The following is a 27,404-nucleotide window of genomic DNA, read 5'->3' as shown; positions in this document are numbered from 1 at the left end:
ATCCTCCGCTTGCCTGTTCCGTAACCTGTTGCCCAGTCTTCTCCCCCTCGCAATTTCTCCTCTTCCAACTTTTCTCGGGCTACTTTTTCTATGTTCTTCCGTCGCCGATCGCTGTTCCTGCAAACGCCTGCTGCGTCTGAATGTCTGTGGCATGCTCTGATAGACAGGGAGGTTGCTATCTCATATTGATCACGAGTCACGAGCAATGCCGTGTATGTCTTTTACATAAAACCGGGAGTGTGTGGGAAGCGGAATAAACCTATATACACCCATATTGCGAGTGTATTCCTCTGATTCGTAACGACAGTAGTAGAGTACTGAGTTTATCTGTAGCGGTAGGGAAAATATCAAAAGAGTGGCTGGAAGCAAGTGGGACACGGAATGACCATCTATTATTAAAAGATTAGAAGAAGGAGAAGTATAGATAAACAGCACGGAGTAACCTCCCAGCATGATCTGCAGGTGTTCAATGAGCGAATGTTTTGCGGAGAATGACGTGCAACTGACTCTTTTCATGCAGGTAGAGATTAGATACGCATTTGACCCATTGCACGACCTGGGAGATAATCTGGACGAGACGTCTGGGGAGGTGCGGGACCGGCAGCCCTCTTCTTTCTCATGACGGCGGTGAAGTTATCCTCCGACTTGTAGCGCCGTTGCGCAGTACACCGGTATGTCGGGTCGGGACACACACCTCCCCTGTTGTTGATGACGGAACCGTCGATCTACGACGCCAAAGTCAGCTCTTCGCGAGATTCGTGCAGGCTCATCAACGGAAACGGCATACCGAAGAGAATGTGCAAAGGTTGTACGTGAGCGTTGGGTCCTCATACTGGCAGATGAGCGTGTTCTCGACCGGGCCGGACGAATTCTGGTCGAGCGGATAGTTGTTCTTGTCGTACGGCGCGCAAGTCCATGCGCATCCGGGAACCTGCGAGGGCTCGTGCGCGTGCACAGAACCCGACGCAGCGAGTGCGGCGAGAATGGCGACCGCAAGGTATGTAAAGGAAGGCATGACCAGTGTCGAAGTCGGAGGGGCAGGTGTAAAGCCGGAAGTGGACTCGCAGGGACTGGAGCGAGTGGCAATCGAGGAGGCTTATGATAGCGATCAAAAGGTCGACGGGCGCATACTGCTCCATTGACTTGCTTAGACTTGCTCGAACGATCCTTCGATTCGTTTTTGGCGCATCGAGATGTGCATTCGGCGTGTCAATACGTCGCTGCATTGATGGCAAATATATGAGGGGATCGCGCGCTCGGATACGGTGCGCGACGTCAACGGTGATCGATCATTCTATTGGGTGTATTTCATGTTCAGCAAACAATTCATGCCTGTCAAAATCCCGGAGATATCCGACGAAGTGCTCACTGGGCTGTCGAATGAATGAATAGCGAAGTCTACTATGGATGCACCATAAATGCAATAGTGTACCATCAATGCAATCGGTCTGAAATCTCGTCACTGCGGGGCTCCCTCTCATCCTAATCCCTACATATTAAATTGAGTGCATATACAGTACTATCTAATGATATGTGCCAAAGGAACAGAGCGAAGCATTAGGGGATGGGCCTCCAGAAAATGCGCAACGTCGTTTGGGGAACCATCCAAGCATGCTCTAGCATGAAGACACGGCTCGGCTCAGAGGATCTGAGCTGATAAAAATCTGAATATATTCAAGTATACTCTATACTATACAGAAGGTACGTCTGTCAATCCCGATACGCGATATCTGCAACTTTGTGCTTGCTATGCAAGGATTACTGGCGGAGGTGCCATGAATGCAATTGAAGCTCCGCTTCAAATGCTGACAAAGCAGGGTCAGATTGCAGGATCTCCCCGCCAGAAGGTCGCGGCCTCGGCTTCTCGGCCTTGGGGGACCCGTTGTGCAATCTGCAGAGTCATCGACACGTCCTACCGGCATCGCTCTGGCAAGGCATCCCGCGTAGCAAAATATTTGAGGTTTGACATACAGCTGCTACATGGCTTTGGCTACCATATGATCTAGCTTCTGGGTGGATTGGCAATGAAATGACGATTTTGAACCATCAATGCAATCGAAATTGCATTGATGGTACATCCATAGTAAACCTGCCAAAATATAAGGGATACGCGTCAACGACGGATATCGCAAGCGCACATTAACGATCCTTCTCAACTCGGGAAGAAGCCGAAAACACAGGTTGTTGCAGGCTGTTACTGGTGTTCCATGAAGTTCGGGCCTTCTATCGAGCATCATCAAGAAGTACAGACGATCAGATGCCACTGGGGCGAGCCATCGAACAAAACAGCGATAAGCTCGGATTCGGGCTTCGCTAGATTCTGTTGTATTGTACGATCAACACGGGGGTTGTCCAGTCAGCGGGCATGCTGGACAACTCGCCGACGAAGCTCTACCGATCACGTCGTGACTCCGTTCAGCATATTCGTATCTCCGCTGACGGCCATAGATTTCATTGCTGCCATCGTATGGCCAAACAATGGTACCGAGCAAGACTTCCGGTCGCAGCCCCTCGTGCAACCCGTGCCGGCCAGAAGATAAACTCCAGAGGATACAATGGTTCGATTCTGTTGAAACATACAGCGGTCTGGATCAACGAGACAGACGAAGCTCGACACGGGAGACGCGCATCGTGTCGTTTGTGCCCCAGTCTCTCCGAAGAAGACTCCCTTGTACGCAAGCTGTTCAGACCTGAGAAAGAGATTGCCAGAGCATGCGGATGCGCGGTCCTGATTGACGTGCGATTCTGCAACGCTAGTAAGATGCAGTAAAAACGTTGTAGCCTCTTCCAAATAGACAATCAAAGCTGACAAATTGTAGACACAGTGAGCGAGGCAATACAGGCAGGAGTTCTGGATGGCGGAAGAGCACCCAACGAGGTGAAAGGTGAAGACGTTGGGCCGGCTGAGCGGCCCGGTTACCCGGTTGATTACGGGCACGTGCTCGTACGCGTGTCGCGCCTGTCTTCCTCCTTGCCGTCCTCCTTCGCGCTAGAGCTCGCCGATTTAGCCTCTGCACTTTCTGCGCTGTAACACTGTTGCCTGGTACCTTTATATGAAACCCTGATACTTGAACCTTGGATATCTTTACTGGTTCTTGCAACTCCGATGCGATGCTTATCGACCTTGACCTACGGAGCTCGTAGTTAGAGCTACCAGAAATTAGAAGGTGCATACGGTCAGATGAGCTTGTTGTAATGATGAGAGGCCTGACCTTTCTGGTTCAGCGATACCCATGAGTAATGCCGATGGAGTGAAAAATAGACGAGGAAGCTCCGCGTTCGATGCGCTTCCTCAACATCGTGGCTATATTCGGCCAGGAGATAAAGCCATGCCATGTGCGTTGGATGCTGGCGGGGAGCCGCAAGGCAGCGCATCTTCCCCATCGACGAGCCTCATAAGCTGGATCATCGAGTGGTAGATGATGCAAAAGGAACTCGGTCGTAAACGAAACTCGCCATATACGACCGTCGTTGGGGCGATGCTTAACTTACTTGTTTTTTACGTACTCGGCTCATCTTGCCTCGCTGGGCTTGGATTGGCACGTCGGCTGGTTCCCTCGATGAGGGTGAAAGAAGGCTCCGTGAGGGCAAACAACGAGGAACTACCAGTTAACCATCCTCTATTCTTCCAGGTGAGCCTTTCTGTTGCTTGATCTCACATGTACAAACGTTACCGCACTCAGATGCCTTTCGACCATTTCGGCAACAATTCGGGGACGTTCCAAAACAGATATTGGATCAACGATACCTATTACGAGAAGGGCGGACCAGTGTTCAGTATGTATAGATCCCCCGCCATGAATGTCATCGTTGACGATATCCAGTATTTGACTCTGGCGAACAGGATGCGCAGCCTTTGGTACCATACTATCTCCAGGTAACAACTGCATTTACGTCGCCTCCGTCATTATCTCATGCATAAACGTAGGAATATCATGGATTATCTGCCACTATGCAAGCTGCAAAGAGGTACAAGGGAATTGCGATCTTGTGGGAGCACCGTTACTACGGTGACTCGTTACCTTTCCCAGTTAACGTACGGCTGGTCCCGCTTTGCTCGCGTGTGTCACCTTGACACAGGCTCTCATCTCTTAGAGTAATACGACCGCGGCTCAATGGCAGTTTCTAACTACGGAGCAGGCATTGGAGGACGTCGTCTACTTCGCCGATCACTTCAAAGCGCCCGCTGGTAGCAAAGTGGCAGGCACAAGTTTACATCCCTCAACAACGCCATGGGTGTGGCTTGGAGGATCATATCCTGGCGTCAGAGGGTACGTGCACCTATCTGCACCTGAGGCACTCGCCAATATTGGCCCACTCATTCGCAGGGCTCTCCTCCGCGTAAGAAACCCCGAGACTATCTACGCCGTCTGGGCCAGTTCAGCGCCCGTACACGCACAAGTCGACATGGCGTCATACTACAAGGCCGCGGAACGTAGCCTCACCCGCAACTGCAGTGCGGACTGGGTTGCCGTAACGCGTTATGTGGACGAGGTTCTGAAGGGCTCGAACGGAACGCTGAAGGACGATGTCAAGTTCGCGTTGATGAAGGCGGAGTTGAGTGGACCTGGTGGCAATACGACGGGCGCAGATGGACTCACGTTGGAAGAGGCGCATAATGCAAGCGACGTGAGCGTCGCCAGTATCCTCATGGATCCGTTGAACTTCTATCAGGCATGGTCTTTTGCCTCCTTCCAAAACCAACGAAGTTGCTGACGGCCACTACCCGCAGTATTGGGGGTTTCAAGACTCGCTCCTACCCTTCTGCAACATCCTCGAAACCAACAACTTCACAATGACCCCACTCGAGACCGGCCTTGCATCCTTGAATGGAACGGAATTTGCCTTCCAGGCATTCCTAACGGGTCTCGCCGAGACGAACTATGACGCTATCCAAGGCGATCCGGACGACCCTGTGCAAGATCGTTCGTGGATGCGGCAGTACTGCTCCGAGTACGGTACGCTATGATCCTTACCTCCGTCTACGTATGGCTGATGTATACCTCACGCAGGCTTCTATCAACGTGGCGATCCCAACAACCCGCTCTCTATTGAGACTTCGTTCCTGTCCCTTGAGCTCTTCCAAGCGCAATGCAACGAAACTTTCGCGGATATCCCTCCTTCTCCCGAGGTAGGACATATCAACAAATACGGTGGATGGGACATGAACCCGAGCAACGTCTTCTGGACGAATGGCGAATGTTAGTGTAGCATTGCTCCATTCAAATCTGCCTCAGCCGCTGACGACTGGAACTCCTTGCTAGTCGACCCGTGGCGTACTATGGGCCTCGCCTCCATCGAAGACAATTCGCCTCATCGCAATTCCTCCGTAATCGTTCCTCCGTGAGTTTCCCTTGGTTAGCCCCGGGTTTCCCTGATTGCTCACGTCGCTCTCAGGTGCAACACACCGCCTCCAGGAACCGACTTCTTCGGAATCACCCATGACAGGATGGTCCACGTTTCCGACTTGCGTGTTCTCCTGGTCCCCGATGCCAACCACACCTTCCCCAAAACGGTCGGGTTCTATAGCCCCGTGTCGCAGGAACCGTTCTACTCGGGTCTTGGTTTATTCGAGCTGGCTCTGGACGAATGGCTGCCTTGCTTTGGCAAGACCGAAGGTGCATAAGAATCGACGCAAGCTGTATATCATTCTCTATGTACAGAGTGGATTTCACATCTATAGGCACATGTTGTGCGTATACTAACATGACCCGTTAGATCGTAGCGGTCACGCCAACACGTATTATTCTGAATGGACGATGTCAGACTTGAGCAAACTGTAAACGTGGGAACGTACTCGTCCGATGAGCACATCCAATTTTCTGTCTCGGGGAACATAGAGGCTGCAAGGACACAATGAGCAAGGAACAAACCCAGTTTAGAATATGGCTCACCAAGAGGGCGGTACAAGCTTTCGATTAAGAAAGCGCGTATCCAGTGAACTGCTTTTGAGGCAATGCCACCGTCGATCTTCTTGCTCATCACATAGTAATGAGGGACGCTAAGAATCAATACAACATTTGGTCACGAATGAGAGATCGTGCGTGAGCGAAGGTGGCGCACATGTGTGTCGCTGTCGATGCGTACTGCTTGATAGTATCGACAGTGTAGGAAGAACCCTCCGGATTTGTCCTAGCCTCCACAGCGCATATGCGGCTCACGATTTCTTCGACCTTGATCCAAGGTTAGTCGGGCAGACGTATAGTGGAGATCGATTTTCCTCACCTTGACTTCGAAGTCTTCGCGGAAGCCAAGCGCATATGTTACTGCGTAGAATCCTATCGATATGAATCAGCACGTTTCGCACACACGAGATACGGTTGAGCTTTTACCTTCAACGGCGTAAACTTTGGTGACAATGTATTTATCATTGGGATGGACGTGTGCGATAGGTCGCATACGGACGGATAGGAATATCTGGATAATCAAGCATGAGCATGATGAACTCGCTTCGGAGAATACAGGTCGGAATGCGTACAACAACCCTGGGCAGAGCCGGCCACTGTCGTACAAAACCTGCAACAAGAATCAGTTCGGCACGTAACAGAATCATTGCAAGACGCACCGACGAACGAGTGTGGCACCCCCTTGCCACTGGACAGCTTGTGGAATATGGCGCACGTGGGAATCCTCACTAGTTGTCTCCTCTCCTCGTCCGGGAAATCATTGAACGAATTCCCTTTGTCCGGATCCGCCATGTAGTAGTACTCGTGAGGAATAGGCGACAGTCCGCGATCTTCTTCGCTCGCGATTGCATTGTCTTCCTGGTAACCGTGGGCATTGCCAACATGAAGGGCGATTTCGCCAGCCTCTCCGGGAACGATGAAGTGACGAAGGTTGCGGCGATTTGTGCCATCGAATTCATCTTCCAATCCCTACGCATGGTGATATCAGAATCTATCCCGGAAGCGGTCTTTGTTCGTGCTCACCTTCGCCCACGTCCAGAAGACCATGATGACCATCCTGCGAAGAAGGGTCAGATTAACTCTGGGATGACTTGCAGGCAAGGACGTACAAGACTGCACCGATCATCAGCGGCACCCATGCACCATCGGGTACCTTTCTCAAGGAGGCGCCCCAGAACAGTCCTGAGCCATGTGATGAGGAACAAGGCCAACCATGATGGACGCTGGGTCCTACCGTCCAAGAAACCGAAGGCAATGAAGAAGGCGACGGCGATCAATGCGGGCCAGTATTTGACGTAGCGCATTTGAATAGCGATGAGGACGGCTATTCAAATGTGTACGGTCAGCGTGGTGTCGTGAATTTTCTTTGTCGATGTCTTACTGGTAGAAATCATCACAGTTGCGACGGCGAACCTGCGGCATGATAAGCACAAGGTTTCTAAGCAGTCAAGGAGCCGGTACCGTACCCATAAGCGTGTGTAAGAGCGGTGGAGCTCTTGAATGCAGCGACTACCACGATCGTGGCGATCATCACTTTTCGTGTGTCAGGAGATGACAACCGCGTTATCGTGGAGAAACATACGGAGCCAGTTTGCGCTGGGAACAAATATTTGTCCTTGGATTGTGTCGGAGGTATACCGAATACGAAGCCTGTAAAATCGGGATGGGTAAGGTGACGATGAGGAGGACGACATCCTGCTCACGGCGGGAGACATCTAAGGTTGACAATCTGCTGGGTTAGACTGAACGTCGCGGAGATCATGGCTTGGGACGCGGTCAGCTACGAAGGTTATCAACATGTCATATCGTAATGTGGTGGATGTCGTCCTACTGTGGCTAGTATTGCGAAAACATAGACGATCCTACCAAATAGTGTCAGCAGTTGTGCATGAGGCTGCGGTATGAGCTACCAGAAGAGTGGACCGTTGTTCGAGCCAGGTATAGTCTGGTAGAATACGTTCGATAACACCGATTCTCCGTCCGAGATGAGTCGAGCGCCTTGGCCGAGATAGGCTATGCAGATGGACGGATAAACGAAGAGGCTGAAGGAAAGCTATGCAGACATCAGAGCATGTTATCGATGACTAACTGGGTTGCATACCTGAATTGAGAGCATGTTAAACTGTCCCAAGCTAAGCGTGATCAGGATATTATTTTCGACGAAGTGAACAGTATGATGCATACTTTGCGAACATGGCCTCGCATCCAGTGAGCGCTAGCAACACCCCGCTGAGAGCATCGAAGTTCTTAGTGCGCACGAACCATAGGATAGCCCGAGATGGATCGACGGCGCGGAATATACCGGGGTACGAGACAATATTGACGATGCCTGTGGCTACCAGAAGGAGTAACCATATGCAGGTGACTGAAGACAAACGATGATGAATGTTATGCGACCATATGATAGAGTGGTCTCTTACTGGGCGCAAATACGTATGATATCTTCGCAGTCCCAAATGGCTGAGCGAGAAAAAGAACGACAAGGAATGCCTGCAGATTGTGTCGAGCCTTCGGGTATCTGGGAGCCGCGCGACTGGACGTACGATTGATATAGGGATGACATCGGAGGATACAGATGGCTTTGCAACGGCCATACCGCCCATTGCCGAAGTGACGGAAACGGCAGGTGTGAGGATGCCATCCGCCATTGTCAAGCTGGTGCCAAACAAGCACTTCAGGGAGGTGTCGGCGATCGAGAACAGCGGTGGCGGCGACGACGACGACGCACCCATATTAGGAGAGGCCATTTGAGGTGCTTCGATAACCGGGGGATGGAGGACCACTCGGACTTTGCAGTCGGGTCAGTCGAGCCGCCGGTGAGCACGCGGTCCGAGTCTGGGTCTTCCTTTGCGCGAGGGAAGAGACCTTGATAAAGCGCGAATGTGCCGCCCTCTCCTGCACGTTCATATTCGATGAGGACCGAGACGTGACACGGTCGGTAACTTCCGCACCTTCGCTCGTACCGAAGTGAAGGGAGATAAATACCTGTAGGTTGTTCTGAAGTGAGTAGGACAGTCATGCTGCTCGATGTTGGAGGCGCCTACGTATTTGACCAGGGGAAGGAGCGTCAGAGACCATAGGATAGCGGAGATGCTGCCTATAACATCCTCCTTCGCTGTATTCAACGACGTTAAGCTCGACTACACAAATCCTCTACGACGGAGGAAAACGTACACGGCACGGGTCCGTCGCTAGCCCATATACCGTTGAGTACGTATAGGGGAGAGGTACCGATATCGGAGTAGATAATTCCTGTCGTTTGATGAGCGATATTCGGAACAAGACAGCAACGCAAGTACCTAGTGTCTGGAAGCTCAAGGAGAGCAGCGCGAGGCCCGTCAGGCGTACCGCCGTCCTGGAAGTAGCGGCGCCGTTCTCAACGACAGAAGCGGATGGCAAGCTCGACATGAGTAGGCGAGATGGTTGGCGTCGAAGGAGAAGTACAACATCGGGCCTACAGAGCGTGCACTAAATACCCTCGCCGAGCCAGCAGGGGCACCCGGTCCGAGGGTTATGGAACGAGAGTATTTTGCCGTTCGTGCATTGCAAGATGTGCGCCACATTCCGCAGTGATTACGGCAGAGACTAGCGTGGTACGGTGGCGAGTGATATTCGCCGAGTGCAACAAGATATTCGCTGGGCTGAGAAGCGCCCAGCTGAGCGATTTAAGCTGTAGGCAGACTCGACGGATAAGAGCCATCCGTAATGGCGCAAGTACGGCCCTCCGACGAATTCACAGCAAGTCTGGGATCAGATTCTGATGTTCCCCGCGGGTGTCCTTGACGGAGCCGCGTGAAGCGATGCGACCGACGCACACTCGGGGAAGTCGAGGAGAGTCGCCGCGATCGAGGTGACGCCCCCTAAGATGGAGGAAATTCGCACGATGTTTCATTCCGTAGGTCACGGGACCTGCATCGCCACCATCGCCCGCCGGAGGCGCGCACCGCAGCGAGCAAAGTCGGTATACGTGTCTTGTCCTCCCATCATGAAGCTTGGGCAGTGGTTGACGTCGTGGTGGTTGGGCTCACTGGCACTATGCTCGTGGTACTCACTGGCTGGCGCGCAGAGCCCAGAGATCTCTGTCAACCGTTTTGCCAACCTACCCGCTCGGCTGTTCTTCCTGGACGATACTACCGTACGCGCATCGTGAATTTCCAATTGGTGATAGAACACCGACTCACGAGCGCACATAGACGCTGTTCTACCATGACGCAAACGAGGGGAATGTCTATGTCTCACAAGACGAAGGCAAGAGCTGGGAACGCGCCGCTGGCGTACCTACAGGGCAGGCGAGCATGATCATCGAGCACCCATTCCAAAACAGATACGTGCGTACTACCGCGTCGTGCCAAACTTTACGCCGAGCTCAATTCTTCATTACCTTCAGGCCTTCATTCTTTCGAAAGGCACCACGCATTGGCGAACGGATGATCGCGGCAAGACCTGGCGCTCGTTTAGCATGCCCGTTCCTCCCGCATGGGTCGCGAATCCACTTTCCTTCCATTCGGACGGCCGGAAATTTGGCTATATCCTCTACCAAGGCACCAAGTGCGAACGTGGCACGGGCTGGGGCTCCGTGTGTCACGATGAGGTGCGTAGCTGCTGCTGTTATTCACGACTACGGCCTGATGCGCTTTGTAGACCTATTATACGAAAGAAGCCTTCGGTGATACGCCGAAGCTGCTCCTCTCCGAGACGACGCGCTGCCAATTCGCTCACAGCGGCAAGGACTTCAAGCACGACGCGCACGAAGACCTCATCTACTGTGTCGGCTTCGACACCAGCACGACCTCGGGCGGCCAGTCGCTCTCCAACTCGCGCCTTTTCTCTAGCACCGACTTTTTCGTCAACGAGAACAGGGTCGAGACGCTCGGGATCGGCAAGAACGCGCGGGGCGTGATCGCGTTCGCGATCGTGAGCAAGTTTGCCGTCGTCGCGCTCAAGGATCTCAGTCCGGGCAACAACGGCGAGATGCTGCTCTACGTCAGCGTGGACACCAAAAACTGGGCGCAGGCCAAGTTCCCGCACGCGAGCTCGGCCACGCTCCGGGAGAACGCGTACACGATTGTCGAGTCGACGACGCATTCACTCGGGGTCGACGTCGTGCTGCAGGACATGAGCACCATCGGCACGCTGTTCGTCAGTAACTCGAACGGCACGTATTTCGTGGAGAGCCTTCAGGACACGAACCGGAACGAGATGGGTTACGTCGATTTCGAGCAGCTTTATGGCGTGGAGGGCGTCGGGATCGCGAATGTTGTCAGCAATGCGCAGGAGGTCGCGAGGAACATGCCGAAGCGGTTACAGTCTAGGATCACGTTTGACGATGGTAAACGTCGCGTCGCTTCTGCTGCAACGCAACCTGCCTCTGATATCCCTGTTCCGCACAGGAAGGACCTGGGATCCCATCCGGGCTCCCTCCCAGGACAGCGAGGGCAACCGCGTGGACTGCAACCCGGCCGAGCTCGACAAATGCTCGCTCCATTTGCATTCCGTAACGCTCCCGCACAACTTTGGGCGGATCTTCTCGTCGCCGGCGCCGGGTTTCGTCATGGCCGTCGGCTCCGTCGGGTCATATCTCAAACCGTACGAAGAGTGCGATACGTTCCTCAGCACCGACGCCGGCGTGACGTGGAAGATGATCCACAAGGATGCGCACTTGTACGAGTTTGGCGATCAAGGCAGTATCCTCGTTATCGTCAACGACGAAGAGAATGTCGACACCGTCCGATACTCGACGAACCTAGGCAAAGACTGGTAAAGCACTGTCCTGCCAAATTCCGCTCGCTGCTGATGCCATCCCTTTTGTTGACTAGGAAAGAGCTTCAGCTCCCCCACAAGCTCAAGGCGCGCGCGCTGACGACTGTACCGGACTCGACTTCGCAGAAGTTCGTGCTGCTCGGCCAACTGTCCCGTTCCGAGGCGACGGCCGAGGGGCGATATGTGACAGTGTTCTTGGACTTTGCGTCGACGCGTCCGCGGCAGTGTACCGAGAACGACTTTGAAAAATGGTATGCGCGGAAGAAGGATAAGGAGTGTCTCATGGGTCACAAGGTAGCGCCTGATTCTACATTCCTCGCGAACGCAGATTGAATGTCATCCATAGCAATGGTACAAGCGTCGCAAGGCAGACGCCAACTGCTACGTCGGAGATAAGTTTAACGATCCCGTAGAACACGAAGAGAACTGTCCGTGCGAAGACGACGACTACGAATGGTCGGTGATGTCTTTCCTATCCGCGAACGACGCGTTGGTACTGATCGTGTTCGTTAGCGACTACAACTTCATCCGGTCGGGAGATAAGTGTATACCTACCGGACCTGAGCCGATCCCGGCTGGAGTTTGTCCGCCTGACCACCCGGAACAGACGTACATGGGTTCGTCGGGATATCGGCTCATACCAGGGAACACTTGTGATCGCAACAGGGGCGTCAAGAAGGACGAGAAGGTGAAGAAGGAATGCTCACAAGGTTCGTGCTAGTCTGGGGTTCGGACTTTCGTCGCTCTGACACATCCCTTGCAGCCCAACCACCCGAGGGAGAAGTAACACATCGGATCGTAGGTGTAGATGGTTGTAAATCTGGCCAGGCGCTGAGCTTTTTATCTTGTGTTAGCACGAATTCCCCGCGTCCATCCAAGAGCATTCGTATTTTGAGGACTCCTCGGTAAGCTTAGCCTATGCCCACCATCCGCGGTGTTCTCAACGCGGATTTAGACGATCTTGGTGAAACTGAGTGACGGGAGTGTCTGGCAATCAAGCAACGAGGGATATATTTGGGACCAACCCGTGGAGGGCAAGAAGTTCCTCGTCTTCTATATGCACCGCTACGCCTCAGACCGCGCATATCTCCTTACCGCTGGTACGGAGCATTACTATACCACCGACACGGGCAAGACGTGGAACACGTTCAAGACGCCGACCCCCCCGAACTCATTCCGCGCCGACGTGCTACGGTTCCACCCAACGCAGTCCGACTGGCTCATCTGGACCGGGAACAAGGACTGCGACGGCAACAACGGCAACTGCCACGTGGAGGCGCACTATTCGAGGGACCACGGCCGGAAGTGGTACTCCATCGAAAAGTACGTGCGGAACTGCCAGTGGGCGCGCGACAGGGAGCTCAAGACGGACCCGACGGAGATCGTGTGCGAGTCGTACCGGGACAAGAAGGGCGACCAGCGCACGTTCGGCGATCGGAACCCGCTCCAGCTTATCACGGGTCCGCAGTATTACACGCAGAAGGAGAAGGTGTTCGACCAGGTGGTTGGCTTCGCAAAGTTTTCTGAGTACTTGGTAGTTGCTGAGGTATGGTCCCGGTCACTGTTGTTCGACGCGCTCAGCTGAAGACGGCACAGTATCAATCCGCTCGTCAAACGCTGGAGTTGCAAGTTTCGCTCGATGGCAGGAGGTTCGCGACGGGCATGTTCCCTCCTAAAGCCCGCCCGGAGCATCAGCATGTGAGTCTATACGCCGTTGGTCAAGGGCACGAGCTTACCTTGTACATGTAGGCGTACACGATCCTCGAGTCCAGCACTGATGCGCTCTTCATGCACGTCACGACGTCGGACTTTGCCTCCCCTCCTTGGGGCAGCATCCTCAAGTCGAACTCGAACGGCACGTACTTCACAATCTCGCAGGAGTATGTGAACCGCAACGACCGTGGCTACGTCGACTTCGAGAAGATGATCGGCTTGGATGGAATAGCATTGATTAATGTCGTTTCGAACCCCAACGATGCAATCGTGACGGGTAGCAAGACGCTGCAGTCCCGCATATCTCACAACGACGGTATGTGTTGACGCCTTCCAAATGCTCACGTCGTCTTATTTTGTGCTATAGGTGGGTCCTGGCAAACTCTTAGCCCGCCCAAGACCGATTCCCAGGGGAATCCGTACTCGTGCAACACTGCGGTATGTCTACATTCATATCATATCCGCATCGCGCTTACGTTCTATTCGAAGGCTTGCGCGCTTCACGTCCATGGTTACACCGAGCGCCGAGACCCTAGAGCAACCTATAGCACGCCTTCGGTCCCTGGCCTCCTCATGGCGGTCGGAAATGTCGGTGAAGGACTTGCGCCCTACACCGAGAGCGACACTTTCCTCAGTCGAGACGCCGGCTTCACCTGGGAAGAAGTGCACAAGGACGCCCACATGTGGGAGTTCGGTGACTCCGGCTCCATCCTGGTCATGGCCAACGACGAAGAGCCGACCGACCACGTCCTCTTCTCCACCGACGAGGGACTGAACTGGAGAGAGTATACCTTTGGGACGGAGAAACTCAGGGTGAACAGCATCGTCACCGTGCCGAGCGATACGAGTAGAAAGTTCATCCTGTTCGGGACGTACTCCCGGTCGTCGGCGGCTGTGGCTGTTTACATCGATTTCTCGTCCTTGACCCTCAAACAATGTGGGTGTTCCTGCATGGTGTGCGATGCGAACGTTGTTGATGTCTCTTTCATTTTCAGGCGTTTTCAGCCTTGAAAATCCGGGGCACGACGATTTCGAACTGTGGAGTCCCGCCGAAGAACGCTCAGAAAGGTGTCTGTTTGGCCGCCAAGTATGTAATCAGCAGATACGTTCCCTTGTCGATGACTTGATGCGACTCGAACCCAGACGCTCTATCACCGCCGGAAACGGGACGCAAATTGCGTTGTCGGGAAACAGCCCAAGGTAGAGGACAAGATTATCAAGAACTGCGCCTGTGAAAGGGCGGATTTCGAATGGTACGAACGTTGATGCTGATCCTTCGCCAACATACTCAATTTCGTGCAGCGAGTTCAATTACCAAATGAACGCGGCGGGAGAATGTGTCCTGATACCTGGCCTGAAACCATTGCCCAGCGACGACGCCGAGTGCTGGGAGGGTTCGGACTATTGGTACGATCGGACAGCCTATCGCAAGATCCCCTACTCGACGTGCGAGGGCGGCGAAACACTACACCATGGAGCCAGACACGTCTGCCCTGGTTTCAAGGCCCACGGCGCGGCATTCTGGTGGACGATCTTCCTGCTGCCGTTCGCGATCACGGCCCTGGTAGCGTACTGGTACTACCGCCGCAGCGGCATGGCTCGCGGGTACGTGGTCGTCCTTTGCCCGCCGAATCACCGTCTGGATGTTGACATCTTTCGCCCTTGCTCAGAACCATCCGTCTCCCCGGCGACAGCGGCGGACGATATCGATCGGAGTCGGGCTTGCTCGACACGCTCGCTTCCGTTCCTTGGTTCTTGGTCGGGTTGGCCGGGATCGCTTGGGAGTACGTGGCCTCGTCGGCCGGGTCATTGGCATCGCAGTTCCAGTCCAGGAGAGGCTATCGGAACGTGCCGGTCGACGAAGACGCGCAGATACTGCGATTTGAGGATGAGGAATAGAGAGGCTCGTTGCGTAGCGGTGTGCTTTTTTATAAGATTCGACCATATCTTTCTGTAACACCATGATTACCCTGTCATCACGTACAATACCCGCGACAATATGCGACGCTGTGTCTTCTGCCAGGATCAAAGACGCGAGTTTACGTAAACCACCTTACCACCCCTACTTATATGACATGGGCCGACGACACAACGCTCTAGCTGGTGTTTCGCGCTATCTGCAGGTCGTAAAAAGCGCAGATGCTGCCCCGACCGACGACACTTCCGACGGCCATGTCTCCAGTCCCATAAACTCGGGCTCTCTTGAGTACCTTCCTACAGACAGAGGAGGGGAGTCTGCGCTCGTTCTTCCGGGGGACACGATTGCTGGAGATGGCGACGCACGCGAATCGGGCTCTGCGGCTCGAGCTACGACCATCGCGACTGCGAACGAAGCACCGACGAGCGACGCGACTCGGAGCGCGCTGAAAAGATCGGCTCCTGACGAAACCGGCTCGGCGAACGCTGAGAACGCGTCGCAGCGGCGTAAAAGGAAGCGCGCGACGGGGCTGGTGCCGTTCTACACAGACGCATCGCAAGTTCCGGAGGCGCTCCAAAAATGTGAGTTCTCCCCCCGCTCCCCCTTCCTCATTCATCCGGTTCGTTTTGCTCAGTCTTTTTTTTTGCGAAACACAGATTTCTCGCAACGCTATCGCTATTTCACCCTGTACGATCGTGGCTGCCTCTTGGACGAAGAGGGCTGGTACAGCGTCACGCCTGAACGGATCGCGGACCAAATCGCCGAGCGGTGTCGTTGCGACGTCGTCCTGGACGCGTTCTGCGGCGTGGGCGGGAACGCGATCGCGTTCGCCAAGACGTGCGAGAGGGGTGCGTCTTCGCAACCCTGCACGCGTTGTTGACTTTACCCGCTAAAACGCGAATCGTGATTGCTTTCGCTCGTCCCCCCCCTCCCCCCTTGTGATCAGTGATCGCCATGGACACGTCGCCGCTCAGGCTCGCGCTCGCCCGGCACAACGCGACCGTGTACGGCGTGGCGGACCGCATCGAATTCGTCTTGGGGGACTACGTCGCGTTCGCAAAGTCGTACGCTTCGGGCACATCTGTGCGGTCGTCGGCGACAGCGACTGCGCCCTCGTCGCCAAGGAAGATCGACGTGGTATTCCTGAGCCCACCCTGGGGTGGCCCATCCTACCTCGCTGGGTCGCCCGTGAAGACCAAGCCTGCTTACATCACAGACCAGGACGAGGAGGACCTGCCCGTGGAGGATCGCCACCCGACGTACTCGCTCTCGAGCATCCAGCCCGTCCACGGCGCCGAGCTCTTCCGGCTGACGCGGAAGATCACGCACAACGTGGCGTATTTTCTGCCCCGGAATACGGGTCTCGAAGAGATAGGGGCGTTGCTGCCGTGCGGGGAGTCGGGAACGGAACGGGTCGAAGTGGAGGAGGCGTGGATGGGTTCGAAGTTGAAGGCGCTTACATGTTATTTCGGCGGATTGGCGGCGAGCCAGGAATATCTTTTCTGAATGCTTGTCGCGTTTATGTACCAAGTCGGACTGGAAGCTTGAAGGTGCGAACACGTGACGTGCCCTCCCGCCGCGCGATCCCAGCTTCGCGAGCTGCTCTACAGCGCCCAACTGTACAAAACCATCGAATATTTGTTGCACCCCCAGCTCACGACCCGACATGACCTCGACCTCGATTCTGTCTGCGCTCGATGCCTTGAGACCCCATCCGGTCGACGCCCGCGTGTGCCTCCGCCACAGCGCGTTCGGCATCCTCGCCGTTTTCCTGCTCGTCCACCTCTCGCCCATGCCGGGCCCCTGGCGAGCTCTCGACGTCGTCTGGCTCAGCAGGAAACGCGCGGAGACGCGTCAGAGACAGATTACCTACGATGCATACGGCAGGATGAACCGTGCATGGACAGAGCCGCCCGAGGCGCAGGTCGGGACGGGGGAGTGGTGCGTATGTGCCGCAGGTACGCTCGTTTTGGTACACGATCCGTCGCAAGGCCCTATCTCTGACCCATTGGCTCCACAGAGCTGGCGCTTCTTGGACTGCTCCTCCTCAACGTGGTTCAGTCCATCCTCGCGCTCAAGTATCCACGAAAAGCCACCCGCCCGCTACCGAGCCCTGCTGCGAAAGGCATTCAGTTCCTCAACCGACCGTCGTCCGCGTCTGCCGGTCCCTCCGGGCTAGCCCAATCTACGAACAGCAAGCGGAAGCTGCTTTCTCCCAGCGTACGTTGACCCGAGATGCACCCCTCCCCCTGCCCCCATACCATAGCTCAATACGCTCGGTAGACGTCGCCACAGCCGCAACGCTCGTTTTCGTCGTCCTACGCCACGTCTCCGGGATCTCCGAACCCGTTCCAGACTTCCACATCAAGTACGACGCTCTCGCCTTGGAAGGTGACGACGGTCTCGCGATTCAAACACACCAGGCTATGACTGACCGGATAATACATTAGAGTCCGCTCAGCTCCTCCTTGAACGCGTCGCTGCTGTCGTCGACGGGCACGCCGAGTCCCAGCCCCGCTCCCTACCGCGGCGCGGGGAGCCTCAACGTGAGCGCGCTTGGGCGCAGACCGGGTAGCGTCGGTGGACGTGAGTGCCGTAAATAGCTTTCGTGGGGGGGATGGTATCCCCCTTTTTTGGGGACCTTTGCTGACGCCTTTTCGTGTCCTGTCCAGGCGCGCTCGAGGGCTCGTTTCTGCACCGATTACGCACAGCCGACGATTCGGACGATTCTGACGACGACGGCAACGAATGAACGCGCGGTCCTCGGTAGAGCTAAGAGCACCTCCTCCCTATGCGCGTTCGTGTGCTTGCGATCCGTTACCCGTTTTTACATAGCCAATGTGCATTCGATGCTCTCGATCGCAGAGAGGCATTGACCGACCGCGAGCATGCCGCTACATCCCGTGTGCATCATCGCGTCGTTCAATCGCTTCTAAAACGCACCTTAACGGCGGTAGACCGCACGGAAGCTGTGAGCGAGGAGGTGCTCCGTGAGGTTGGTGCTTGTGCCTGGCCCTGCCTGAAGGACAGGTGCGCACCTTGTACTTAGACAGTGAGTAGAGGCTGAGTACAGGCAAGATACGTATGTGTGCCTAGCCGGTTCTTGTTCCGCCGGTTCCTGGAAACGGAAGTCGCTTTATCATGACAAGTTGTTATTGTGTTTTCCTTTGGGACCTGGCGCGTCGACTTCAGGTCCGATCGTGACCTTTCTCATCGGCGTCGGAAGCACAATTGCGGGAGTAACTGATGTGTTCGCGAGATCATCAGATTCGCGATCGTTGCGCCAACGATCGATCCCCCTTGGTATGTGCCTTCTTACAACAGTTCTTACCTTATTCGCTCCTAATCAACTTGCATTACAGTACCTGAAGATCAGCGTTTGCGTTGTCCATCTCCTCAGATCTACCTTCGTAAACGTCGGTGATGCCCCCGCGCCGACCCTGCACATCTCCATGATGGTCACCCTTGAACGTTGGACATATTTAAAACACCTCTTCCCGTTCCCAAAGTTGCAATCCGCACCCTCTCCCACACAAACACCATGTCGATCTCTGTCAACGTCGAAGACTGTTTCACGGCCGTCCGCGCGTTGGCAACAGGCCTGAAGGAGCTCCGGGAACGTCAGGCCAACCCGATCGACGCCGAGTTCGCGATCATCGGCGGAGTGGCCATCGCCGCGCTCACGCGCCCCGTGCTCAACCAGTATCCTTCCTCCGTGGTAAACATCCAGAACGTCATAAAAAGGCAGACCGAGATGAGTCTCCATCCCCTCCCTTCCCCGCCCTCTCCCGTCTGTTTTGCGTGCTCTGTCGGCTGACGTTTCGCTTCCTGCGGCCCACGATGTAGACTTTGAGATCAAACTTCCCCAGAACGTAAACCTCTCCGGGTTATGGGCGGCCCTCAAAGGCGTTGGCTATCTTCCGCATGGCCGGGACGACCTCATTAGCGCCCCTGGTGGCGTGTTCGACACGTCCGACGCGGGAAACAAGTACCTTCTCGTCAGGCAATAGTACGTTGCCGCGTTTCTTGCCTGCACCGTCGTAGTATTCTCAGCTCATACGAACAAACCAGTGACGCGGTCGGTTACTCCAAAAACCCGAAGCTGCCCCGCACCCGCAAGCTCGACCCCGTCGAGTTCGACATCAGCGAGCTGGACGGCTCCAGGCTGCTGGACTACATGCCGAAGCAGGACGTCTTCGCCGCCAAGTCCGTCGTGAAGCTGACCCTGGACACGCTCCCGACCTCGCTCCCGACCTTCCGGCCCCACGTCGTCCTCCTGCTCAAGATCGAGGGCGCCGCGCAGCGCGAGCAGAACACGCAGAAGGATTTCGTCGACATCGGCATCCTCCTCGCGCTCTCCGACAAACTCGAGCCGGCGGAGCTCCGGTTCGGGCGCGCCGCGTTCGACGCGTTTCGGACGAGTGAGGCGTGGAAGCAGCGGATCGTCCCGGCCGTGGAGCGTTGGGCGAACAAGGACAAAGCCAAGGCAGAGGCAGTGGTTAACTGGCTGGCTGAGAACGCAGCCTTCCGGACGGGCAAGGAGCTCATGTGGGATGAAAAGCTGACGCAGGAGCAAGCGTCCAAGAAGATTGAAACCATCAAAGCTCAGGCTAAGGCGATGTGGGAGGGGTATTTTACTCAGTTGAAGACGCTGATTGTTTGAACGAGGTGGGGTGCCTAAATACCTTGCTACACATGGTGACTGAGTTTTCGCTGGGTGCACGATCACCAATTGGTGCACTGCGTGTAGAGTCGACATCGTCGCTTGCCTCCTGTGTGTATTGATATCCTGCAATCCCCTATATGCGTGTACATGCAATGTTCTACGTATCCGCCTGACCATCATGGCACCGATTCGGACAATCGTTTCAAGATGCCACCGTGAGCCTAGTCTTCGTTATCCATGCCTTTTCGTCAGCGCTGAGTCGTTCCTCGTATGGCTCAAAGGCTGGTATAGCCTCGCGATACTCGTTGCGTATGAGTTCTTCTTGCATCCGGCTGCGTGGCTTGATGGTGAATTTGAAAGGGATAGGCGACATGATGATGTACTAAGACGGATTCAAGCAGGTGAGTCTCCGACGTGCCATCTGACGTACGACCTATAGCACATGTACGCACAGGCTCGTAAGCGTCGATATCCACAGCCTCGTCGGAGGTGAAGTCGAATCCCCAAACAAGATCCATGGTTTGGATGTGCTAGGGGAATTGATCAGATATAGTGTGAAAAGTAGGAGCGCTTGCGTACCAAGGTCTGGTCAGCCACATGACGCCCGGGACATATCCTCTGACATGGAGCGATCATTAGCGACGCATACGGAAAACGATCCTGGGAGAGGCTATCCAAGGGCTTACCCGTCCGACCCCGAATGGCATGGAATGTTTGAAGGCGGCATCATCAATGCCTGGCTTCACTCCGAACTCGGACTTCAAGAAGCGGTCTGGATTGAACACGTCTGGCTGATCGAAAACCTCCGGATCGTGGTATATACCCCCTTGTGGCCAGGAGAGTAACGGATCAATACGCTGATCTTTGTCGGTTGTTAATGGCGTACTTACACAAATTAACAACGATGGTGGAATTTCTGGGGATGATGTAACCTCCATACTGGGTTGCGATTGAGTCTCTGAACGAGAGGAGCTGGTTTGACATACCCAAACATCGTCAATAGATGCGTGAGGGATAGCCATAGGAAACACGGGTCTGAACCTATGCACTTCCCTCAATGTCGCCTAGTATATTGCATTGTCAGTGCAATCCCTGTTCCAATGATGTCAATGTAAGATTATACCTTCAGGTAGGGCAGATTGTCGATGTCATCATAACAAGGTACGCGCTCGCGTCCCACCACCGCGTCCATCTCCTCGTGCAACCTGCGCTGCACTTCCGGGTGAGCCGTTATCATGAGCACAAACGACTGCATGAACGAAGGCGTAGTGTCACTACCGCCATCCATGAGCACAGTGCCTAATAGTCTGCGCCTCTTGATCAATAACGAGTAATTACAGAGCAGCATCAACCTCACGTAGCCATGTCATCGGTCAGCCCTAGTTCCGCCTGTCTCTTGACAATAATGTCCATGAAAGACTCCAATCCGGTCTGACGTCCATCCGACACCCTATCCTTACACTCCTGGAGAAGACTTGTGTACACGGCTCTCTCCAGACGGCCAGTCTCTCGTAGAAATGACTTCCACGAGGCCCATCTCTCTGGCACGTACTTCAGGATCGGAAAGATGTCCACCGGCGCAAAGTTGCCCGGGGTAAAGAGCTGTACTTTTGCCTCGATCGTGTGGAACACCGCGTCGATGTCCGGTGAGTCCAATCTGGATCGAATGTTAGATCAAAACCTTAAAGAACCCTGGGTTAAGGCAACAGCGTACCTGGGCACGCGCTTCCCGTAAAGCACGGAAAATATGCTTGAGTTGGATGCCCGACGTAGATGCCACCATAGCCGCTACAGCCATCGTTAGCAGTGCTGTATCACAAGGAAAACAGAGACGCACATCGGGAGTACAAAGCACGTCATACAGAAGTTGCAACGATTCTGCTCGTTGAATGGGCAAGTGCTTCGCGGCGGCCTGGGGTGTCAAGACAGAGTTTGCAGCCCTTCGCACGGTCTTCCAGTCGTTTGCTAAGGGCCAGTATGAGTGGTAATGACAATAATGAACGTGGATCACTCACAATACGGAGCCATCGCAAGATATTTCCCATCATGGAGCGTCCGATCGAAGTGGTTTGGAGGTCTGCTGACGGTTGCGGCGCTGTTTTTCTCCATGACCTCTCGTACGGCGCTAGCGCTCGACAAGACAACCATAGGGTCTGAACCGAGCATCAACTGAGAGGCGCAGAATGTTCAGCAAAGCGCCGTGAATCTGGTGATTGCCTTGCGTACAGAGAATACATCACCATGTGTTCTTGCCCATCCTGTAAGCCTGGGTGACAAGGTGAGCATCAGCAATACCTTGACAAGCCAAGACACGCACTGCCTGTAAGTGTATTTGGGAGAGAACAAATGTAGGTTTCCGAGCACGGGAAGGGTCGGTGGGCCGGGTGGTAACCTTTTGTCTCTACGACCAATCTGCAGAAGTGTTGCCGTCAGGTAGCATGCGGCGCATACGGCGAATGCGATAATGAGAGAAACCATCTCCGCGGGTTCCCGGGGGGGGGGGATGAGAGCCGTTCGTAGCACAATCAGTGTGCGCCGTGTTTTATGGCGGTATCCGGTGAGGTCGCGGAGAGACATCCCAATGAAGGTAATAAGATATTGGCGATGTTCGGAGAGCGCAGAGCCGAGTTCACCTATAGAAGTAGTAAGCATACATAATAGAGTGTATTTGCAAGGTACTAAAGTTGTCCGCAGTAGGCAAAGAGGTCCGCGGGAAGCCCCGCTAAAACATGCAGTGCATTGTCAACGTCCCGCCCCATTTTGCCTGTGCTGCAAATACACTCTAATATGGAGAGGTTTCCCATCGCTTGATGATCCTGTGCAATCCGTTCGCACGAGAACTCTATTTAGAGTCAGGCAATTCCCCATTTGACATTCTGGAACTCGACACTCTGCACTGAGCCCCAACCCCGCTATATTTGTCTTGCAAATCGTGTGCGGTGGTGTCCGGCGGTTCAGCAAGATATGCGCGGGGTATCGAGTGAGTAGATCGTGGCAGACTCCCAGGCGCGGTCAGGTGCCCATTGGTGCCCCGCACCTCGGATGTGACGCGTTCCGGTTCCGGACTCTTCGCCTGTACTGTCAGTGCTTGTCTCTCCCAAGCTTTCTACACGGACTTTGTCTACCTGACCACGTTCGGGGCGGTTTATCTGACTGAGTTCGTTGGATAGAGAACATTGGGAGGATGCTCCTATCCTCCACTCGGCGCGGGCCGCTGTCGTCTTTGCTCCTGCTTTCTCCGCTATTGCTTCTCCCTGCCTATGTCTACCAGCACCAATACGCGCTCCCGGAACCGGTGATACAACCGTTTTCTGAAGATGGCACCCCGCAGATATCAGAGGCCATTATCCTGGAGCACGCCCGCTACCTTAGTGAAGATATTGGCTACCGGACGGTCGGAACGAAGGAACACATGCTCGCGGACCGGTGGATGGTCGAGAAGGTGGAGGAAGTCAAGCATCTGTGCGAGGAGGCCGTGAAGCACGCGAGAATTGATGGAGAGTCGTTGGAATGTGAAGTTTGGCGACAGGAAGGGAGTGGTTCCCACCGGTGAGAATCAGCGAGTAGCGCTAGTTCGCCTCGCCCGATTCGTCAGACTGATGAGGTTCAATGCAGGTTTGACATGATGTCGCGCCGCTTGTATAAAACCTACGTCGGTCTATCGAACGTCATTCTGCGCATCTCTGCTGGCACCCCTCAATCTAAGGAACACGCTGTGCTCGTAAACGCGCATCTCGATTCGACTCTGCCGAGTCCTGGTGCGGCGGATGACGCGTTGTCGGTGGGCGTCATGCTTGAGTGCGCACGCGTTCTGGTGGAGAGATGGAGACGAGGCGAATGGGAGGTGAAACATTCTGTCGTCTTCCGTGAGTCGTGATTGCGCGGCCCATAAAGCTGAGCTGAATTCTTGTTCGTTAGTGTTCAACCATGCGGAGGAATCCCTTCAGGACGGATCTCAGCTTTACTCTACGCAACATCCGACAGCATCTACGTAAGGTCAACTACGCTTCGCCTTGCATTATCGCTGACCTTACTTTGTCAGCGTTCGTGCTGTAATTAACCTGGAAGGTTGGATCATGCTCTTATCCGGACCCATCATATACTGAGTGCCACATAGCTGCCGGTACTACTGGGCGGCCACTGCTCTTCCAAGCTACGTCCTCGGACATGATCGCCGCGTACTCGAAAGTCCCGAGGCCTTTCGGCACAATTCTGGCCAACGAGATCTTCAGCTCCGGTGTTCTACTATCCGAGTGAGTCAAGGATTATTCAATGTCATGTCGTCCTTAACGAACTCAATTCGCGTTACAGTACAGATTTCCGCCAATTCGAAGAATATATCGGTGTTCCTGGTCTTGACGTACGTCATTTCGTCTCGTTGGGAGCGTTCGTCTTGGAGACATCGTCTCAGAACGACTCTGCCGGATATTTGCGTCCTACCGCTCGATGGCCGTCCGACAACCGAGTGTTGTATAGGATCGAATTGGGTCCCTTTGCTCATTTGAACTTTCCAGATAGCAGTTGTTGGCAATAGTTACCTCTACCATATGCGCAAGGTAGCTTTCCCACCGTGGCAGTTGTGCTTCGCGATGCTCACCGAACTTCCACAGGATTTGGTCGAAAATATTCAGCCAGGAGTTGCTCAGGTATGTTCAAATGCGCTTTTGCCTACGCCGTTATCACCATACTGACGTTGATTATAGGATATGGCCGAGAACACACTTGCGCTGCTCACGCACCTCTCTGGCCCTGATTCGCCTTTACCCTCCATTCAACGCTACGCGCCGACGAAGAAGGATACGGTTTTCTACTCTTATCTTGGCCACTTTTTCCTATACACGTTCTCAACGGCCCGTATCCTACATGGGGCGCTTTTCGCTGCGAGCGCGCTCTTGGTTTACCGAACGTCGGCGTCGTTCAACCTTTGGAAGGAACAAGCTCGTGGAATCCTGGCTAGCTCGTCTGCATTTGTAGGCGCTCTCGTCGGGGCTAACGTCGTAGCTTTCGTGATGAGTTTCGTGCTCGGACATGGAATGAGTTGGTTTTCCAGGGAATTCTCCTGTTTGGTGCTCTACGGACCAGCCGCCATTACTGGTAAGCCTGTGATCGTGGTCGAAGAGATTTCAGTCAAGTCACTCACCTTCGCTCCTCCAGGTGCGCTCGTATCGCAACTTTTCGTTCGACCATCCTCGGAGAGAACCATCTGGACCTCCACGCTCCTCTTCAACGCGTGCGGGGCCCTTGCCCTCCAGCTCGTAGGAATCGGCTCTGCGGCCATGTTATTCCTCAATGCGCTCCCCATCTTCTTGGCACTCCTTCTGGAGTCGGTGACGAGCCAGACCTCGGGGGCGCGCATACCACTCTGGGTGTACGGAGTTGCGCAATCGGTGCCGCTGGTCACTGGCGCACAGATTATCACCACGACGCTCGACGTCTTCGTTCCGCTCACTGGGAGAACTGGGCGCGATGCGCCGGCAGATCACGTCGTGGCATCCATCGTGGCCGTGGTCGGGTCTTACACGTTTCCCCTCTTCCCGGCCTTTGTGCAAAGATTTGCGACCGTGCAACACGAGCGGATTGGTGCTCGCGCGAGCTCTCTGAAGAACGCTCTGATCGTTACGCTCTCCTTGACGGTGGTCGCGATGGCGCTGTTTGTGACACGTCAACCATTCGATGAGATGCACCAGAAGAGATTATTCGTGATTCATATGCAGAACGTGAGTTCCCCGCTCGACTGGCTATGTAGTAACTGACTGCCGAACGGTATTGTGCAGACCACTACGCTCGAGGAACATCTTCACATCGCAGCAGCCGACCCTGCCCCAGGACTGGAAACTCTCGTCGCTGATATCGGAGCACAATGGGGACCACCTGGTGCCCCCGCTCCCCACAGCATCGTGATGCACGATTGGAACGCCGACTGGGACGTCCTCTATCCCTTCTCCGCGGTAAGCTAACAGTCATATTCATAGTCAGACGCAAGCTGATCCACTCTGGCCTTCAGTTCTTGTCCCCGTTCAAGATAGCCGTCCCAACGCAGGCACCTGGGTCGAAACATACTTCTCCCTACGACATTCGAATTCGGGTCGAGAATGAAATAGTGGACGAGACCGCAGGGACGAGAAGCCTCACTCTGGTCGTGGACCATCCCGGCATCATATGGACCGGTACGTCCTCCGTACTCACAGCTCGCCTGCTCTGATCACTACTCATCTAGCCATCGCCTTCGACGCCCACGTCCTGAAATGGTCTCTGGATGACAACCCTCCGCAGGAGTACACCCGGCATCACATCAAAGAGGCCTCGTTCTACGGCGTCGACTCCTGGAGTGTTGATCTTGTCATCAAGAACGACTCGCCAAATTCCTCGGGCCAGATACCTCCATTGACGGTAGATCATGTCGGTATCCTCGAGAGCGGGATGTGGCCAGCAAAGAAGGAAGTCCTTGCAACAGAAGGAAGCGCCATATTGTCGTTCTTCAAGAACTTCGACGCTTGGCTGGAAGAGCACAGTGGAGGCACTGTCGACGTGTTACTGTTGGCTTGCGTCGGAGGCGTGTCCAGGGTGTAGTGGCCTGAAGTGCGGCTTGCCATCAAGGGTACGCCTTAGAAACTGTCTATAACTGTTCTCAAATGCAAATATCAGTGTCTCCGGTTCGCAGTGCGCGAGTAGCTTTGCTCCTCTCCAGCCTCTTGCCATAGTCCATCGTCAAATCGAGGTCGTTCGTACCCATAGGAGACGTACAACAATCCACACCACCCATGTATGTGCCCCTCCTTAGGATTATGCCGATCGGGAAACGAGCGTGAGCAACGCACGCAGCTATGCATCGGCCTCCAACGATGATGAGCATTCGATTCGAAGATGTATCCAAGGTGTGTCCTTAATGGAATAGCAACAGCGCCCAAGTTCATAAATAAGATGGAACACTAACATAATACAGTCGCGCGTACATGGGTGTCTTCTTCTCTCTCAGTGAGGCCAAGATAGTCTTAAGTGTTGAACGCTAAACTTAAACCCTGCTCGAATCAACTTCTACTCGGCGAAAGTGCGGTGCCCCCTTTCACTTCAATGCAGTTGAACCCGGCACTGAGGTTCGCCGCCAGGGTCGTCGCCAACCTACAAGGCGAGCCTCCGAGCTTCGGAAATTGCTGATGTAAGATTGCTGTCTGGCCATTTAGTCGTGCTCGATCTGCGGGATCGTTCAAGTTTCAACTACTCCAATCGCCTCGGACGGCCCAGCAGTCGTACATACGTCTTCCGGAGTCTCGGGTAATGGCAGGTGAACCGGGGCTCGGTGAGCTGCAACCTGCTATAACCCCGTGAACTGCTCTTGTTTCCGTTGATTTACCTGAACTCGATTAGAGAGCATTAGCACTATGTCTGCGGTGCGAGATGGATGGCTGGGAGATATATCGGATCAACGGCGCGCGTGCGGATG

At 54.5% G+C, this 27,404-nt stretch overlaps 10 protein-coding genes across 10 annotated transcripts; 7 read left to right on the top strand and 3 right to left on the bottom strand.

Moving 5' to 3' along the window:
• Positions 1 to 527: 527 nt before the first annotated feature.
• PUNSTDRAFT_46511 (uncharacterized protein) lies at positions 528 to 1,015 on the bottom strand (the record flags this gene model as incomplete). The annotated part of the gene is made up of 2 exons (XM_007386737.1): positions 528 to 725; positions 788 to 1,015. The coding sequence occupies 2 exons, from the start codon at positions 1,013 to 1,015 to the stop codon at positions 528 to 530; spliced, it is 426 nt and encodes a 141-aa protein (XP_007386799.1).
• A 932-nt stretch (positions 1,016 to 1,947) lies between these two features.
• On the top strand, positions 1,948 to 2,473 carry PUNSTDRAFT_54552 (uncharacterized protein). Its single transcript, XM_007386736.1, has 3 exons — positions 1,948 to 2,089; positions 2,139 to 2,320; positions 2,382 to 2,473. The coding sequence occupies exons 1-3, from the start codon at positions 2,030 to 2,032 to the stop codon at positions 2,407 to 2,409; spliced, it is 270 nt and encodes an 89-aa protein (XP_007386798.1). The 5' UTR covers positions 1,948 to 2,029; the 3' UTR covers positions 2,410 to 2,473.
• A 1,087-nt stretch (positions 2,474 to 3,560) lies between these two features.
• PUNSTDRAFT_137106 (peptidase S28) lies at positions 3,561 to 5,626 on the top strand (the record flags this gene model as incomplete). The annotated part of the gene is made up of 9 exons (XM_007386735.1): positions 3,561 to 3,632; positions 3,684 to 3,777; positions 3,825 to 3,877; positions 3,929 to 4,036; positions 4,096 to 4,629; positions 4,733 to 4,958; positions 5,013 to 5,201; positions 5,265 to 5,343; positions 5,398 to 5,626. The coding sequence occupies 9 exons, from the start codon at positions 3,561 to 3,563 to the stop codon at positions 5,624 to 5,626; spliced, it is 1,584 nt and encodes a 527-aa protein (XP_007386797.1).
• Positions 5,614 to 9,334, bottom strand: PUNSTDRAFT_106574 (potassium transporter). The gene is made up of 26 exons (XM_007386734.1): positions 9,206 to 9,334; positions 9,081 to 9,158; positions 8,951 to 9,021; positions 8,858 to 8,891; positions 8,635 to 8,801; positions 8,450 to 8,578; positions 8,327 to 8,396; positions 8,091 to 8,271; positions 8,008 to 8,038; positions 7,817 to 7,959; positions 7,738 to 7,768; positions 7,610 to 7,686; positions 7,489 to 7,556; positions 7,373 to 7,439; positions 7,288 to 7,319; positions 7,141 to 7,230; positions 7,016 to 7,088; positions 6,930 to 6,963; positions 6,566 to 6,875; positions 6,479 to 6,516; positions 6,333 to 6,417; positions 6,226 to 6,278; positions 6,064 to 6,173; positions 5,895 to 6,001; positions 5,798 to 5,843; positions 5,614 to 5,748 (listed from the first exon to the last, which is right to left on the bottom strand). The coding sequence occupies exons 1-26, from the start codon at positions 9,312 to 9,314 to the stop codon at positions 5,715 to 5,717; spliced, it is 2,268 nt and encodes a 755-aa protein (XP_007386796.1). The 5' UTR covers positions 9,315 to 9,334; the 3' UTR covers positions 5,614 to 5,714.
• A 557-nt stretch (positions 9,335 to 9,891) lies between these two features.
• PUNSTDRAFT_72923 (Oligoxyloglucan reducing end-specific cellobiohydrolase) lies at positions 9,892 to 15,278 on the top strand (the record flags this gene model as incomplete). The annotated part of the gene is made up of 19 exons (XM_007386733.1): positions 9,892 to 10,041; positions 10,100 to 10,234; positions 10,294 to 10,497; positions 10,548 to 11,235; positions 11,297 to 11,663; positions 11,723 to 11,960; positions 12,013 to 12,122; positions 12,180 to 12,376; positions 12,430 to 12,464; positions 12,521 to 12,571; positions 12,622 to 13,212; positions 13,263 to 13,364; positions 13,416 to 13,695; positions 13,747 to 13,817; positions 13,869 to 14,322; positions 14,375 to 14,466; positions 14,523 to 14,632; positions 14,682 to 14,984; positions 15,050 to 15,278. The coding sequence occupies 19 exons, from the start codon at positions 9,892 to 9,894 to the stop codon at positions 15,276 to 15,278; spliced, it is 4,407 nt and encodes a 1,468-aa protein (XP_007386795.1).
• A 176-nt stretch (positions 15,279 to 15,454) lies between these two features.
• Positions 15,455 to 16,847, top strand: PUNSTDRAFT_106569 (S-adenosyl-L-methionine-dependent methyltransferase; the record flags this gene model as incomplete). The annotated part of the gene is made up of 3 exons (XM_007386732.1): positions 15,455 to 15,878; positions 15,954 to 16,145; positions 16,244 to 16,847. The coding sequence occupies 3 exons, from the start codon at positions 15,455 to 15,457 to the stop codon at positions 16,801 to 16,803; spliced, it is 1,176 nt and encodes a 391-aa protein (XP_007386794.1). The 3' UTR covers positions 16,804 to 16,847.
• A 116-nt stretch (positions 16,848 to 16,963) lies between these two features.
• Positions 16,964 to 18,177, top strand: PUNSTDRAFT_145591 (uncharacterized protein; the record flags this gene model as incomplete). Its single annotated transcript, XM_007386731.1, has 5 exons — positions 16,964 to 17,255; positions 17,318 to 17,517; positions 17,581 to 17,688; positions 17,748 to 17,883; positions 17,970 to 18,177. The coding sequence occupies 5 exons, from the start codon at positions 16,964 to 16,966 to the stop codon at positions 18,047 to 18,049; spliced, it is 816 nt and encodes a 271-aa protein (XP_007386793.1). The 3' UTR covers positions 18,050 to 18,177.
• A 661-nt stretch (positions 18,178 to 18,838) lies between these two features.
• On the top strand, positions 18,839 to 19,960 carry PUNSTDRAFT_115601 (uncharacterized protein; the record flags this gene model as incomplete). Its single annotated transcript, XM_007386730.1, has 3 exons — positions 18,839 to 19,055; positions 19,144 to 19,306; positions 19,369 to 19,960. The coding sequence occupies 3 exons, from the start codon at positions 18,839 to 18,841 to the stop codon at positions 19,958 to 19,960; spliced, it is 972 nt and encodes a 323-aa protein (XP_007386792.1).
• A 205-nt stretch (positions 19,961 to 20,165) lies between these two features.
• Positions 20,166 to 22,441, bottom strand: PUNSTDRAFT_115600 (cytochrome P450; the record flags this gene model as incomplete). The annotated part of the gene is made up of 13 exons (XM_007386729.1): positions 20,166 to 20,345; positions 20,416 to 20,493; positions 20,543 to 20,581; positions 20,650 to 20,789; positions 20,854 to 20,902; positions 20,950 to 21,027; positions 21,087 to 21,270; positions 21,321 to 21,620; positions 21,678 to 21,751; positions 21,801 to 21,928; positions 21,979 to 22,132; positions 22,190 to 22,229; positions 22,281 to 22,441. 13 exons carry the CDS (start codon positions 22,439 to 22,441, stop codon positions 20,166 to 20,168), a joined length of 1,605 nt encoding a protein of 534 aa, XP_007386791.1.
• Positions 22,442 to 23,119: 678 nt separating this feature from the next.
• On the top strand, positions 23,120 to 26,626 carry PUNSTDRAFT_106562 (uncharacterized protein). Its single transcript, XM_007386728.1, has 14 exons — positions 23,120 to 23,512; positions 23,579 to 23,829; positions 23,882 to 23,954; positions 24,006 to 24,031; positions 24,081 to 24,216; positions 24,275 to 24,323; positions 24,478 to 24,519; positions 24,574 to 24,609; positions 24,667 to 25,057; positions 25,118 to 25,680; positions 25,738 to 25,911; positions 25,968 to 26,130; positions 26,181 to 26,561; positions 26,609 to 26,626. The coding sequence occupies exons 1-13, from the start codon at positions 23,148 to 23,150 to the stop codon at positions 26,531 to 26,533; spliced, it is 2,622 nt and encodes an 873-aa protein (XP_007386790.1). The 5' UTR covers positions 23,120 to 23,147; the 3' UTR covers positions 26,534 to 26,561; positions 26,609 to 26,626.
• The last annotated feature ends 778 nt before the right edge of the window (positions 26,627 to 27,404 follow it).

This window comes from Punctularia strigosozonata, assembly GCF_000264995.1.
Source record: "Punctularia strigosozonata HHB-11173 SS5 unplaced genomic scaffold PUNSTscaffold_11, whole genome shotgun sequence".
NCBI classification, from domain to species: domain Eukaryota; kingdom Fungi; phylum Basidiomycota; class Agaricomycetes; order Corticiales; family Punctulariaceae; genus Punctularia; species Punctularia strigosozonata.
The sequence above is the reverse complement of the archived record's forward strand: the minus strand, read 5'-3'. Positions and strand labels throughout refer to the sequence as shown.

Excerpts from the sequence above, each read along its gene's own strand:
- PUNSTDRAFT_106562 (XM_007386728.1), top strand. The coding sequence starts at position 23,148 with ATGCTCCTATCCTCCACTCGGCGCGGGCCGCTGTCGTCTTTGCTCCTG. Across the intron at positions 24,610-24,666 it reads TTCAGCCAGGAGTTGCTCAG|GATATGGCCGAGAACACACT; the intron begins GTATGTTCAAAT and ends CGTTGATTATAG. Across the intron at positions 25,912-25,967 it reads TCCTCTATCCCTTCTCCGCG|TTCTTGTCCCCGTTCAAGAT; the intron begins GTAAGCTAACAG and ends TCTGGCCTTCAG.
- PUNSTDRAFT_106574 (XM_007386734.1), bottom strand. The coding sequence starts at position 9,314 with ATGTCGAGCTTGCCATCCGCTTCTGTCGTTGAGAACGGCGCCGCTACT. Across the intron at positions 9,022-9,080 it reads TAGCGACGGACCCGTGCCGT|CGAAGGAGGATGTTATAGGC; the intron begins GTACGTTTTCCT and ends CGTTGAATACAG. Across the intron at positions 6,174-6,225 it reads GCGAAGACTTCGAAGTCAAG|GTCGAAGAAATCGTGAGCCG; the intron begins GTGAGGAAAATC and ends CCTTGGATCAAG.
- PUNSTDRAFT_54552 (XM_007386736.1), top strand. The coding sequence starts at position 2,030 with ATGACGATTTTGAACCATCAATGCAATCGAAATTGCATTGATGGTACA. Across the intron at positions 2,090-2,138 it reads ATGGTACATCCATAGTAAAC|ATTAACGATCCTTCTCAACT; the intron begins CTGCCAAAATAT and ends TCGCAAGCGCAC. Across the intron at positions 2,321-2,381 it reads GATTCGGGCTTCGCTAGATT|CGACGAAGCTCTACCGATCA; the intron begins CTGTTGTATTGT and ends TGGACAACTCGC.